The sequence below is a fragment of the Rattus rattus genome, chromosome X (assembly GCF_011064425.1).
Source record: "Rattus rattus isolate New Zealand chromosome X, Rrattus_CSIRO_v1, whole genome shotgun sequence".
Lineage (NCBI taxonomy): Eukaryota > Metazoa > Chordata > Mammalia > Rodentia > Muridae > Rattus > Rattus rattus.
The window spans coordinates 114,693,461-114,708,889 of NC_046172.1; the positions used below are offsets into that span (position 1 = coordinate 114,693,461).

Here is a 15,429-nt window from a genome sequence, read left to right on the forward strand (position 1 = left end):
ATCCATTAGAATTACCCATGGCCTTGACTTTTACTTTGTTTTCATTGTATTTTTATTTTATGTGTATGGATGCTTTGCTTGTATATGTGTTTGTCCATCAAATGCATGCAGTGTCTGTTTAGGCTAGAAAAGTGTGTCAGATCCCGGGACTGGAGTTATAAATGGTTGTGAGTCACCATGTGGGCCACAGGAATCGAGCCTGGATCCTCTAGAAGAGCAACCAGGGCTCTTAACCACTGAGCAATCCTTCCAACCTTATTTTTAAATTATTCCTTTTTAATTTTTAGTGTTTGTTAGTCTCCTGGGTGCTTGTAAGTCAGTGTGAGGCTATCAGATCCCCTAGAACTGGAGTTACAAACAGTTGTGAGCCACCACGTGGTTACTAGGAATTGAACCTGGGTCCTCTGGAAGAGCAGCCAGTGCTCTTAACGGCTGAGCCATCTCTCCAGGCTTTGTTTTAATATGAATAATCAAGCAAAACGCTATTCCAATTTTGTGTTTTGAGTATGTACTTGGATAAACTTTATGTGAGTATGTATAGACACATGACATTAACCTCTCATTTCCCTGGGTGTTAATGGATGAGTAGTCCACAGACAGGATTAAGAAAGAAAGTCGGCCAGCCTGTTTAACCTCTCCCTAGCCCACAAACGGAAAAAAGCTTAAAAATATATACAAAAGCCTCATTTTCATGCTGTATTTTGTGTACTCAAAAATTTGTTGTTAAAGTTTGGAGTCCGGCTGGGAGTGTAGCTGGAAGATAGTGCACTCTGCTGGGGACGGAGTCCACCTCCAGCTCCACAAACTAAATAAATAAATCGGCTGCTCCTTCCCATTTAACCTAAAGAGGGAGCTCCAACGGGCATCGCAGTCACTGAGATGTACAAAAAAAAGTAAGTGTACTGTCTTGCCTCTGTGGCTTAGAAGGTGGAGTAGCTGATTGGTGTGATGCTTATGGTGGGAGGAGCTACGGAGAGAACAAATTGCCTTCTCCAGCAGTCAAGTTCCTTCAGTCCCTTCTTGCAGCTGGTCAGGTAAGGTGGAACTTAGCATTCCTTCTGGGTGACTGGTGTGCTGATCCTGGGCCGGCCGATGGGCCCTGTAAGACGGAGCTTCTCCGGCCCTTTGGTAAAGGGAGTAAAATGGGTTTGAGTGGGTTTGACTTTATTTAGCTCAGTTCACAGCATAAAACAGTTGCGGAGAAAGTTACCAGATAAAATATTGAAGGTAGCATACGTATACTTTGATGGCTTATCTAAAATTCAAAGTAAATTACGAGTCTTTCAGTTCTATTTGTTAAATGGAACATCCTTAGTAGAATTCAAAGCAAAAGCCTTAGTGAGGCCAGAAAAGGTACAGGGAACTGCTGTTCTTTTTGTCCTGGCTTCCTATTTGTTAGACTCCGAGGCGGGGGGGGGGGTCCGGACAAAGAAAGTAAAGGAGTACAGTGGATTCTAATGCTGCGCAAAGACGGACACTCTTCTGTATTGTCTCATAACAAAGCCTATGTAGTATGTAGCCATCTGATTACATGGCTTTAAGTGCAGATTTTTTGCGAGCAATACACAAAGTTTTCTGTATTTAATGGCATTTTATGTTAGCTGCCACAAGGCACTGAAAGCCAGCTTCTGGGAATACTCACCATCAGTAGTGCTTCTGATTTTGATAACTTGGCACCAAGGTGTGTCTTTATCTTGGGAGTTTAGTTTGATTCTGGCTATTTTTAAAATAGAAATGCCTCATTCACCAGGAGTTGGTTATTGACAAAGTATCCAGTAAATATTTTACCTAAAATGATTTGAGGGTATTCAATTGGAGCAGGGGTAAAAGCCGTATGTTTAGTTGGTGGGGAGGGGAGCAGCAGGAGTAGATTCTGGATCGCGGTGAGGTCAGATTGCTTCACCTGTCGCAAGTCGGTCATTTACTGTTATTTACTCTTTTAGTTTTCAATGAAGAAATTCAAGCCTGGGATTATTCATAAGTAACATCTTCTTTAATGGGAACTAAATTGAGCTTGGGTGGAATATATTTCTTAAGAATTGATATATACAGTAGAGGGCCACAAGAAGGCTCCGCCTGCTGTGATTTTCCTAAAGCCATGTATTTCCCCTTTCTCGAAGTAGCTTAAGGGAATTTGACCTACAGCGTGCTTAGAGAAATTCTGGGTAGGGTGGGGCAGGTAGAGAAGCACTTTGTCGTAAACAGACCCGAGAAATACAGAGCTCCCCTTGGGCGGGCCCAGGTGCTGATTAGATATGGATCAGTGACTGTTTTTTTTTTTTTTCTTTTAATCGTTCCTGATGGTCATACAGTGGGGGTCTATATTCTGGGGAATCTTGAGAGTCTTTGGATTAGAACTAGGGGGTCATGTCTGTATGCCTCATGGATTCATATCACTTCTGGTCCAGTTATATTAAATTACTAGAATGGTGGTCATATATTCCTCCGGGCTCATAGACTGTTTTCTAGACCTAAATGAAATAATACTTATTCAATTCAGTCATGTGTTGACTATTGTTCTCTTTCTTGGAGAAAGAAGCAGGAATCTTGTGAAAGGCAGTATTAGGGGGAGCAAGAAGTCTATAAAATTATCTCCTAAAGATTAACAAACTCATGTGACCACTATCCACCAGGCACAGATACATCCCTGGCGGGGGGGCGGGGTTTAAAAGATGAGAAAGATAGAGGTCTTCCCTGAGAGAGACTCTAAGTCTAGCAGACGAGATAGGCATGCAAACAATTTATTGATGTATTTAGTGATAGGTGTTAGGGCAATGCTGAGTATACACATGGAGGCACAAAGGTAAGATAAGGGGTTGGGGGTGGGGAGAGGAGAAGGCCTCAGGAACAGTCTTTAACAGACACGTAGTCCTTTGAACAGATTCCATTTTGGGTACTGAGTACAAGAAAACTGGCTCTTGTGCTTACTAAGCTGCCTGTGAATCAGTATAAATCCCGTCACAGGGGTACACAAGCTGTTACTTCAAGCCTGATTCAGCCCTAAAAATGTTTCAGTTCTCAGAATCACATTATCTTAGTGGCTTCTCCTAGAACAACAGACAATTGTTGAGCCTAATCCTCCCTTCGTGCTTTAGAGGTCACAGCTACAGAGCCCTCTTGAAGAAGATAGGCAGGAAAATGCTACTTTCTTCCCAGAGTCTTCCCTATTTGGACTTGATAGCTAGTTTCGTGGTGGTCATGATTGCCCTGAGAAATGTGCCTTTGGGTTGTTTGAGGAAAATAGGGTTCTAATAGTATGAAGAAAGGGATGTTAATTGTACCTCTGAGGAGGACTTTGCTGGCCCATTCCTTGGTGTTTGTGTTCAGCCTCATTAATTTTGCCTTTAGCATATTTTCAAAACTGGTTTGTTGAAACATTTTTTCCAGATTTCTTACCAGCATGTTAAATTTATAATATAGGTGGTGAGATGCAACACGTTCAGGATACTCATGGTCTAATGCATCACTACTGATTGATGATACATTATTTGGAGGAGAAAATTATGCAGATTATCCCTATTAGCTGAGAGATAGAACTCCAAGAGAAAGAAAGTGGAGATTTGCTGGTACTGCTAATAGCTGGGGAAGACGTACTTTGGGAGAATGCTGACTCAACTTTCGCTCTTTCAGATATTTGCTAGATTTCAATAGGTCTGTGATACGGCAGGAACTAGACAGCCTGGAACCTGGCAAGTATAAATTCCCTATTCACTTGTCCATCCTCTGAGAAGCCACATCTATGAACATACATATGTTATAGTAGGCGAACACAGGTCAGGACTTTTTCCTTCCTTTACCACATGGATCATTAAAACATGGTAACTCTTTTTCTTCTTGAACAAATTATCTGCGTGGTGTGTTTAACATTTATTTATTTTAGCTGCTGATAGTGCAGGCCCAATAAGGCCATGTCTTCGAAAAGGTAATTCAGGTAATTTGGGGAGGTAACTCCCCTCCCCATAATTCCAAATGTATATAAAAAGGCAAGATATTCTGCAAACAGCTGTTTTTGTTAAAGATACAGTAACTGACAGAAGGTAGATTTTCAGATTCCTAGGGTCCTTTTCTTATTTTGATAGATGGTAGGGCTCTCTCATGAACATAAAAAGTACTTTTCATAGGTTTTTTTCCCATCAAGTGCATAGTATTCTGTTAGCTGACAGACTCATAACTTCCAAGACTTAGGCAGGCTTTGAGTCATTACAATGCTACTTTTCTTTCTCTGTTAAAGGCTTGCTATTCACTTGTGAAAAGCCGAAAGGTACGGGGAAGGCAATAGATTGGATTTTGGAGGTTTTATAAATGCTCTGCAAGTTTCTCCTTTGTCTGTTATCAACTTTTTGATGCGGATGTGGTTCACAGATGTCGTCAGCCATTCCCTCGCCCTGCTGCTTTTTGGTCGCATTTTCCCAGACAGTGGGTGGGAAAAGAGGGACCTGGAAGACTCATCAGAGCAGCAGCACTTATCTCAGCAAAAACTGCTTTCCTTCTAGAATCATGGTGCTAGCTGCTTAACTTAATAACATAAAGACGACGAGGTGAGAGTGATATATGTGTCTTTAAGACCAAATGTAAGTAGGAAAAGAGGGAAATTGAGGCAAGCCTAAATGAGCTCACTCTGATCCCCCCCCCCCTTTTTTTTGTCTCTGCGTAGTTAAAGGGTGAGGAAAATTGAATTACTTATCTCGGCCAGCCCTAGCTGCTGTGTTTAGGATAGTCACTTAGGCCAAAGTATGTTGTTACTTAACTTTATGAAGTCCTTCCGAACTTGATCTAATACTTACCGAATGCATGGCACTTCTGACTCTGAATCTAGATAAGAATGGAGCGAGCATGATACATCATTGACTTGGCTGTGGAAAATGAGGGGTTGCTTTTCCAGAGCTAAGATTCGTACTGGGTCATTGTGGATTCCTTGTGAAAGGGTGTCCTGTGGCCCACTCACACTGCTTCATGGTAATCTGTGGTCATTGGTTTTCAAAGGACAGCAGCAGTCTTTGGGACAGTCCCCTCCCCATCCACATCTCATCCTACCTCTATATGCTTTACCAAAGTCATTTTACCACTATAAATGAAAAAAACAAGGGTTACCAAGTGTTAAAAACTACAGTTTTACCCCCATCATGCCAATTAAAATATTAAAGCCTGTAACTAAATTTGGAGCTCTTGAAGAATGAATCATATCTAGAAGTTTGTTATCGTCAAATGTTCTGCATATAAATATATTGCCCTGAGTTCTCTGAAGGGAGTTTAAAAAAATACATGAGGGTCTTAGTGTTCCTTTGTACCAGTGTATTTCACAGTTAACATGAATATTAAATTACATGAGCTCCTCATCTATTGTTTTGATAAAAAAAATGTAGATTTTCTATTTTATAAGCTTTCTGTGTCGCAAACAACAGTCTCCAGTGAGGTGGTATTGCTAGGCATTTGCATTGTTATAGAATTAAATTATGGATTCTGTCATTCAAAAAAGGATGCTTTATAAATCAAGTAAAATCTCATAACTAAGACGAATAACTTTTTTTTTAAATTTCATGATGCCTCATATCATGCTTGGTTTTATAGCCCAACTGGATGTGATTTTTACACTGTAAATTTCTTTCTTTTTCTATTTCTGTGTACTTTTTTTGCTTTGTAAAAAATCTCATTAGTTTCTGAAGAAAGAAGTTTAAGGAAAGTTAACTATTTGTAATGGACAGCAATAAAAAAATCATAAAGACGTTGCATTTTTTTCTCTCCTTCCTTTGTTCCTTTCCCTTCCTTCTAATACAGTAAGTGTAAATGATGCTAATATTCTGTAATTTTTAGCAAATGCTAAAATCTCAATCAGTTCCTTTTCTTTCCCTTTAAACAGCACTCTATTGAAATAGATAAATTCATGGGGGTAAAGGCACTCTACTGTTTGGAATTCTGAACGTAAGAGATGCATTTATATGTCTTTTCCTCCTCTGCAGAGGGATTACAAATCCTATCCCACAGCTACCTAAGAGCCGTTGTCTTTGTCTAGGCTTTACAACCCAAGGCAATCCGGCTCAGCAGCTGTCCGAGCTCTTTTCCTCACTGCTGCTGTGTAACTGCCCCCAAACCATGGGAATGACGCAATGGCCTAGAATGTGTGTCTGCAGCAAGCTGAAAGATAGGCAAAGGTCAGGACTAAGGTATTTCCACCTGGTTAGCCGGCAGGAGCCCCAGCTGCAGCTGCCGCAGCTGCCGAAAGAACCTGAAATTCAGAGGAGAGGTCAGAGATGGGTGGAGCTTTAAGATCCGGACAATTCTCTTATCTCTACGTAGAACTAGTAACTCTCTAAATTTTAAACCATATAAAGAGCAGCGAATTTCTGGAAGTATTTAGATCAAAGCATTCAGTTTCTAAAAGTACAGTAAATCCTTTCTTTATGAGACAATCTTATCAATGAATGAGAAAATGCAAGAAGCCTAATTTTTATACTAATGAATCTGTTATGTATATTTATCTTAATACATTAAAGGGCAGACATCTTTTAAAAAAGATCTGGACAATTACAGGGCTCCCTGCAACTTTGGAATAATTCCATTTCTCTGGAGAAATGAGATGGGAGAAGAGAACAAGATTTAGGCCTGAGCCTTGGAGAGATCTTTACTGTTGGGGTCTGGAAGGAGAATCAGGAAATCTGACGTAGAAGCGTAAACTGCCATGCCCTGGTGGCAGTCACCATATGCTATGCATCTTCTAGACTGTATTTTGGAGCCAAACAACCTTAGTTATGTTGCTGGAGGGTGAAGGGTCTAGGTATTGTAAACCCCGTGCCTGTGTTAGCATTTAAGAGAGATACAGTATATGTAAAATGATGCTTACGGTTTTCTTGAGACGAGAGCCTGAGATTTTGATTTTTAGTGTAAGGGAAATTTTTCTTACAGTCCTTATACGTGTTGAAATTATATAGCATTTTATAAGCTATTTATATGAGTTCAGGAGAATTAGCTTAATATTTCCAACTCTTAATATGTAAGATTTCTTCTTTTGCCAGAATTTAAGAACTAAATTGAAAGATATATGTGAAGTGAGGTTATTATTAGATTTTATAATTATTTTAATTTGATTAAAAATAAATATACCAGGGGAAGAAAGAAAACGGCAGGTGATAAGTGTACTTTGAGTTTTTCACACTAGGTTTTAGGTTATAGTCTACCCCAAGAACATGTACAACTATCATGCAAGTGAATTACACAGATGCGAATATATTAGAGAATTAATGAAGACTTTTTTAAAAAAGCAGCAACGATGCATTCAAACTTGCATTATATATAGCTCAGCAAACATTTTGATAGTACACACCATGTTTCTCAGTAACGTTGTAGGAGTGACTAGATAGAAAGATACTGAAATATAAATAAATGAATGTGTATATCATTTGAGTATGTAAAGAAGTAATATGCATAGGATGTGTTGAATGATAACTCTTGGTCAACTGACTCATTTTTCCCCTGGGAATTCAGATAACTTAGCAATTTGCATTCTGAGTCCAGAGAAAAGGGTTGTATATTTTTCCTTTCTTCCTCTTCCTCTTCCAATAACTTCACGCTGGGCAAAGACCCCAGCATCTCTGGGAAAAGGTTTAATTGCAGTTGTGCTTATCTTAGAAGGATTATGGCGGATTTAGTAATCCAAACAGGATAGTCTTTAGTTGCTTAGTGTAAGGCTCACGGTTGAATACAGGGGTAGATCATATTGAGACTTTGCAATAAACAACTTGTCCAGTGACACTCTTTGCTACCTCATAATCAGCAGCTGAGTCACCATTTACAGGACATCAAAGGCATGTGGGGTTTTGCTTTTGATTTTTTGAAGCAGGCTCCACTCTGTAGCTTAAGTTAGCCTTGAACTCATGGATTCCTCCTTCCTCTGTCTCCACAGTACTGGGATGACAAACATGAGCCACCATGCATGGTTCAGTAGAATTTAAATATTATCCTCTGTTGAAACTGAATAAATTATGAATTAAAAAAGATGAGAATCCAGGACATACTTTAATATCTAGATGACCTAGGACGTTGTTGCTAGAACTTAATGAGCAACTTGACTGCCAGACATACAGATTTATTCTCAGATTATCGAAGCCTCATTAGCATAAAGCATTGAGAAAAAAATGAGAAAGCTTTGGAAGCCAGAATGTCCCAGGTAATAGAATCCAGGATTAATAAACTTGTATGTGATTCGTAAACATCCTCCCTGAATTTTTTTTAAATTACTTGTCCATGTGGACCCAGATCCCAGGCTTAAACAGATGATTTTACACTTTTACATCTCTTGTTGAAAGATTTTTATTTAACTTTTCATTTCTATTTACATTTTATGCCACACCTTTCCTAAAATTTTATGTTCTAAATATAATATGATGCATAATCAAAGTAAAGCAAACCAGAGCAACTAAGAATGTTCTAGAACAAGACCAACTAGATTTTTGCAGCTATGTCGCCATGGGCAAGACACTTGATGTCTCCTCGTATCAGTTCCTTCAGCTGGGGATACAGATATGAAAAGTGCCCATTTTACAGGGCTGTTAGGAAAAGAAAATGGAGGTCTTCGTGGCTATTGCTTGTGACTGGCGGTTCTTAAGCGCTCAGAAAGTTTCTATAATTTCTTAAGCCATACGAGAACTATTAAACAAAGATCTATCTAAATTTTTGCTATTAGGGTCGGTGCACTCGTGAGAACTGCAAGTACCTCCACCCTCCACCCCACTTAAAGTCGCAGCTAGAAATTAATGGGAGAAACAATCTGATTCAACAGAAGACTGCCGCAGCCATGTTCGCCCAGCAGATGCAGCTTATGCTCCAGAATGCTCAGATGTCATCTCTTGTAAGTTCCAGCAGTCTATGAAAACTGCCAGTGCATGTGGGATATTCTGGTTACTGTTTGACTGTTCTAGTACTAGCTGTCTCTGCACACAAGCTCGATGTCTTTGTCAAAGCTTACAGCAGAATCACTCTTCAGGGCCTTTGGCCTTTTCAGTGAGGGACTGTAAAATTTAGGGCAATGCATGTGTGCTAATTACCAGTTCAAAGTTGTTTATATGAAGGAAGCAATCAGGTGTGCTGGATTCAAAACCTCTTTGCATTTATACACGGTGCGAGTTTCGAAAAGTACATTAAAAGAAAAGGGATTTTATAAGAGGGGGATAAGTTTTGATTACTATTACACAGAGACTTGTAAGACATTACTTCAAACCAAGCTTTCTTTATTTGGTGTTTTATTGTTTGTCTATTAGTTTTGAGATGAAGTTTCACTACGGTCTCAAACACAACACCTTCCTGCCTCAGCCCCTCAAACACCGGGATTTATAAGCATGCACCATTATGATTTGTGATTGCCATTTGTGATTGCTTTTAAATACATTTTCTTTTTAAATAATTTTAGATTTATAAAAATTTCAAAGCATAACAGAGTGCCCCTGTATTTTTTCTTGCCCAGACTTCTTTCTTATTTTTGTGAGGTGCCGGAGATTGAACCCAGGGATTTGAACATGGCAGGCAGAAGCTCCAATGCTGGGTTGTACATCTAACCTTAAACTTTGATTTTCCACAGTGAAGGCAATGAAACCTAAGGCCTTATGCATGCTCACAAGCATAAAATTATTCAAGGCTGTATTCCCTTCACACACAATTAATATCTTATATTACCAGGATAGATGTATCAGAACCAAGAAGCTGTTATTCACATATTATCTCTGTGTCCAGTCAAGGGCAGCATGGCAAGATTGTTTACTTGTTCCTTTTTTGTCCTGGAGTCCGTGACCATTTCTCGGTCGTTTCCTACTTCCTATGAGCTTGATATTTAAGGACGTAATTAAGCTCTATCTGTTCATAGTGTGCCTATTAATTAATCTTATACCGAAACCTTACAATACAAGGTTGTGTTTTAGTACAGCACGTCTTAATAGAAACAGAGCATGGATCCCTCTCTGTAATCGTTCTTTAGATCTCCAGGTTTACTCGGTGGTTTCTCATTTAAATGCTAGATAGCCTGCTCCCTTTAAACCATTTATAAGACCCATTTGAAAGGACCATGCTTCCTGTGTTACGCATTCATCAGTGACTGTTCCTGAAAGTTGACAGCTGTCCGTAGCATGTAGGTGCTGTGGAAACAGGGAAGTGGAACGATCTGCTCTCAAGAAATCTTACCTCATTCCAAAATGGATTCTCAGATGCCAATGAGCAGCATGTAGATATAGCCTTCTATCTAGCATATCTGTTTACATAAGTCCAACCACAGTAGGCTATCGAGTACTTGATGTTTTTGTTCATGATACTGTTTCCAAGATATCTAGACAGATTGATGTAAGATAAATCTCATGTTCTACACTATTGGTTTGCCAAATATATTTGCCTTCTAAGTCAGTGCTGATAATTAAGTTGATCGATTAATCTTCACACAACCAGTGGGCTCCTTAGAGCTCATTTGGCCTTCAGTAATACTTTACATGAGCAAAGTCCTGGTTGAACTCTTCTGGGCTTTCATATGCTGAAGGATCATGGTTCCTCCCTGCTCACCTAGATGGGATGAGGCTGAAAATCGTGTTCGCAGAAAAGTAGATATGTACATTGAATCCAGAAAGTGCTTGGGAATAAACTAAAGGTATTTTTAACTATTTTTCACTGTATTGTGGTATGATGACAAAATGTATTCATTTAAGGCATAAATGTGATGATTTATACATATAATACATATGTGCCTCATTTATAAAATGAGACAACGTGGATTAACTACATGGGTATTATGCCATGTGGAACAGATCAGATCGAGAATGACAAATGCTGCATGGTTTCAGTTATATGTAGAATCTCAAAAATGTTGATCTCATAGGAACAGAGAATAAATTGATTATTGCTAGAAGCTTTGGGAAAGGGTAGGGAGTGTTGGTCTACGTTTGACTAAAATAAACAAGTGTTTAATTCACCATTACCATTCTCAGGCTTTTATGGGACTAAGAAAGGAATAGAGCAAGATATTACTAATACTCGAGCCCAATATATCCTATAAAGCCAGAGCAGGTATCTTTTCAAAGGTCAAGATACAGCCTTCTGAGTGCCAGTCAAATGCTCTGTTTCAGGGCATCAGAGAGCTGGCCATAGGGTAAAATAGGGGTGAGAAAAACTCCATTCTTTCTTTTCAGCCTGTGAGATCCTGTCTGTCTCCATTCTCACTCCGTGTAAGAATGGTAGAGTGGTTCATGCTGGGCAAATTGAGAAATGTTTTAAAAGAAATGAGTAATACATTAATTGAGTTTTGAACATTCTTCAATTGTGCTTTCTAATTTTATTCACCATGAGTTTGATAACGGGCTATATATGTTTCTCTTTTTTCTTTGGTGGGTGTAATTTCAGATCTCAAGCTGAAGAAGATAACTGATAGGACTCAGAGTACAGTTTATTTTATGGCATGTTACAATAAATTAGAAATTATTTTTCTACCTCATTTAGTGATAGCTATTGTGATGTAATAAATTAATATGGATTAATTTCTACAGCTAGTATGTGCACAAAAATCTAGTCCTCAGATGGTTGATATGCTCCTCTATAGTCTAGGAAGTTGCTTTGTAGAACTGTTGTAATTCAGCTAATGTGTGCAATTTTAAGTGAAATTTACCAATCTCTTCTGGAAGGTATCTCTTTAATATGAACCCTAATCTTGACATTACAGTGGTAATATATAATTTTGCTTATTTTTTACACTACCTACTCTTCCTATAATCAGTTCTTTTTATCTCTTTTAATGACCCCCTTACTAATAATTTGATACTTGTCCTTAGAACAAATTTTGTTTAGAAATTTCCAATCCTGTGTTTGTGTGATCGCACATTAATAACCATTTGTATCACTAGCTTGAACTTCAGGTCTTTCCACAAAGCCTACTTTGATTTGTATCTAGGATACCAGAAGAGCACATTTGCCTTTGGAAAATTGAATATAGCTTGCTCATTATAAGCCCCTAGATAAAGGGAATGTCAAGCTACAAAGACTGAGAGCTAGAGAGCAGATTCTGTTCAGTGTAACTGAACAATGGATAAAAACCACACCTAGTCAATTTAGGTAGAATGCTTGCTATGGTAGGCGAGTTTGTTCACTGTGTTTATAAAGATCTACCTTGAAAGCTTTTGGATGGCTTTGTTAAGAAAGTTTAGCAGGCGGAGCAAGCAATGTGGCTCCCTAGAATTTTTCCAATGCATTTAAAAAACCAGAGTTTCTGATGTTCAGACTTGGTTTAGACTGTCAAGAGGTAAAAGAACACTGTAGAATACAGTAGAAGTCTACGTTCCAGAAAACTCTCAAACAAAGCAAAAATTAAAAATAATCTCAGCTTCACAACGAAAGGATTCTTACTACTACAGATGATGCATATACATATAAAGTAAGTATAATGCTATAATTTTCTTCAGACATTCTGTATACCTGGAATTGTATTAGGAAATTTCTTTACTTCTTTGAATATTGTGATTGCCATGAAAGCAGATCTTGACCTAGTGGAGTGTAGTCACCTGATAATTTCTTTGGAAAGTGTTGGCACACTGAAGTTGACCAAATCACATCCTGAGCATTCTGGAGTGCTACTATGATTTGAGACAGAATTTCATTCAGATTTAACTATATTTCTAGACAAAAAAACCCCCCAAAGATCGTGTTATTTACTGATTCAACTTTATTTCCAGAGGTAGTCTCTCACTACATGGTCTAAGTTACAGGCTTCACAGATCCTAGAATTACTCTTGCTAGCAATTACTGATCCAAAGTGTTGTTTAGGTCAATTTTCATCACTTTCTACGCTGCATACCTTAAATCTCCTTTAAGCTAAAGTAAAATCTATATATAATAACACTTTTGCTGCTGTACCTCCGCTGTTAGTCATTGAATGAATATTTCTGGTTCTAACAAGAGTCTCCATATTTATCACATTAGGCTATTCTCTTTTCTACTCTAGCATTATCTTTCTAATAAGCATGCAAGAGTTTGTCTTTGCTTTTGTTGTTTTACTGAATTTTTGGATGGTATTAAGCCCAGTAATGATGAAAAAGACTTCCCTGTTTTATACAACCTCAATGTCTTCAAATAAACAATACAGGGATGGGATTTAAATGCTAGTAAAAAGTTGAGGGCACTGCTTTTCTGGTATTAAAATCAACTCAACAAATTGCTAACAAATGTTTACCCCTATTAAAGGAGAATGCTTAGTCTTCTACCTCTAGATAGAAGCTAAGAGATGGAAGGCCATAGCAATTCTGTGGCTTCTCGGTCATGCTATAATTTACATCACTCAAAGTCTTTTGTGTTCGTCAATAATTGTAACCGATGTTGGATATTACTGAAAATAAGTAGGTCTCTTTTGTTAGACAAAGCAAAGTATTTGGCATAACATCTAATTTTCATTTCTTTATGCTAACTTGATAAATAATTCATTTTAAGCAATGGGTTAGTGTTCCCAGAATGTTTATAAACTAGACACATATACTTGAGGCATAACTTTTGCTTTTTTCTTAATTTTGAAATGGAAACATTTTTACCCACATACTTATGAGGTACACTCCAATAAATTTATAGATGCATAGAATGTGAAATGCTAATCAATGTAATTAGCATTTTCATCTCCGCACTTAGTGGATCAATGTGTTGGGAACATTAGGACTATGAAGATCTGTGCTAGACTCTAGTTACTCAAATCATTATATGAAAGAGACACCTATTCTCTGAGGTTTATTGGCCACTGTTGACAGTAGCTAAGATATGAAATCAACCAAGACCATCAAGAGGTAGCTGGGTAAGGAGCAGAACTTTTATTGAATTGCTTTACTGTTCAGAAGGTACGTTAGAGTCCTTTAAGAAGAATATTTGCTAGGCTCTTAAAATTTTACCTTGGAAGACTAGGGAGAGAGAGAGAGAGAGAGAGAGAGAGAGAGAGAGAGAGAGAGAGAGAGAGAACGCTAATTCCTATGTTTGAAAGAAGTTAAATGTCCATAAATTTTTTGTAATACAAGTTTATGAATGAGCACAACGAAATCAGTGAATAGATATTAAAATAAAAATATACTCATAATTTCCCTATGTAACTAAATATAACTTTTAATATTTTTAAACAATTAAAACATAAAAAGCAGATTGCATTAAAATAAAGGCAGATTATATTTGGCTGAGTAGTCCTAATTTGTGGATTCTTATACTCCTTATTCAACTTTTTGCCAATGCACCAGGACATGTTACCCACAAAGTTCACATTTGAGAACTATACAATCTAGTTTTCAAAAAAAATCACAAAACAATCTCATCTGTCTAATGTAAGTTTTTCATTTTGTGTTGGGACTTTAACTGCATGTGGTCTGTGGGCCCACGAGGAGCCAGAAACCTGCTTCAGGGGCAGATGTCATGGACCCTTGAACTTCCTAAGATCCCAGGCCACATTTTTGTGTACACATGAAGCTTTTCTGGACACAGTTCCTACAGCTTTTAGCTGACTCACAGAATGCCAGATGCAAAAGATTAGAGCCATTTTTTCTGAAGACATTCACAGAACTTTTAGGAGGCATTTTTTGAGTGCTTGGTAGTTTCTAGGCTCTATGCAAGTGCCCCGGGAGTCTTAGAAATTTGTATGGTAGGAGAAATCACTGCTAGGCACTGTGAACAAATAATTGTTCAGCAATCTTGTTTCTTAAATTCTGCTACATTCCCTATTCTTCATCCTTCGACAGACTATAAGGATAAAAATCAACATCTCTGGTTTTAAGATATAACATCTTTCGATATTTTCAAATATTAGAAAATAAGTAAATACTTCTTTAAATGTCAGAGGCGTTTGAAATATCCAGACCACTCTAGACTATATAGAGAAATCAGATTCCATGTATTAAGAACCTTTTCCTTAGTGTTGTGGGATGTTGTTGAGTGGTAAAGAATGCTTAGCCTGTATGAGGCCATGGGTTCTGTCCCTGGCATTCATACACACAAACTCCCTTACCTTCTTCTTTAAAATAGGCAATAACTTACAGATGGCTTCATGTTAGTTCCGTGGACATGAAGGACTGTTATACACATAGAGGCAGGATTAAGTTACTTAAGAGGCAGGCTTAGCTTACTGCAACTGAATGTACAAGCTTGTAGGCTGCTTGACTTAACCGATGACTGTTAGTCAAAGCTAAGCCATTGAAGGTTCACATTCATAAAATGAAGTCGTTAGCTTGGGGCAGAGGTGGTGTTGAGAAAATAGAAATGCTTATTTGAAACGAAATAAGCAGCCCTGGAATTCCAGCTCTGTCTAGGGCTGCAATTGGAAGAACTTGCTTCTCAATAAAGTGTTATAGAATGACATTTATACTCAAGGAGGAAATGGTCATAAAAGCTACAACACTAATTTTAAAATCTAATGACAACCCAGTAGAGTTTGCGGTTAAATCTTTTAAAAGA

At 38.1% G+C, this 15,429-nt stretch overlaps 1 protein-coding gene across 1 annotated transcript in view; it reads left to right on the forward strand.

Moving 5' to 3' along the window:
* The window catches only part of Mbnl3 (muscleblind like splicing regulator 3), an 87,452-nt gene that overhangs the window by 59,277 nt on the left and 12,746 nt on the right, over nt 1-15,429 (forward strand). The window contains 1 exon segment of the mRNA XM_032890160.1: nt 8,678-8,842. Within this exon segment, the coding sequence (XP_032746051.1) occupies nt 8,678-8,842 (165 nt within the window).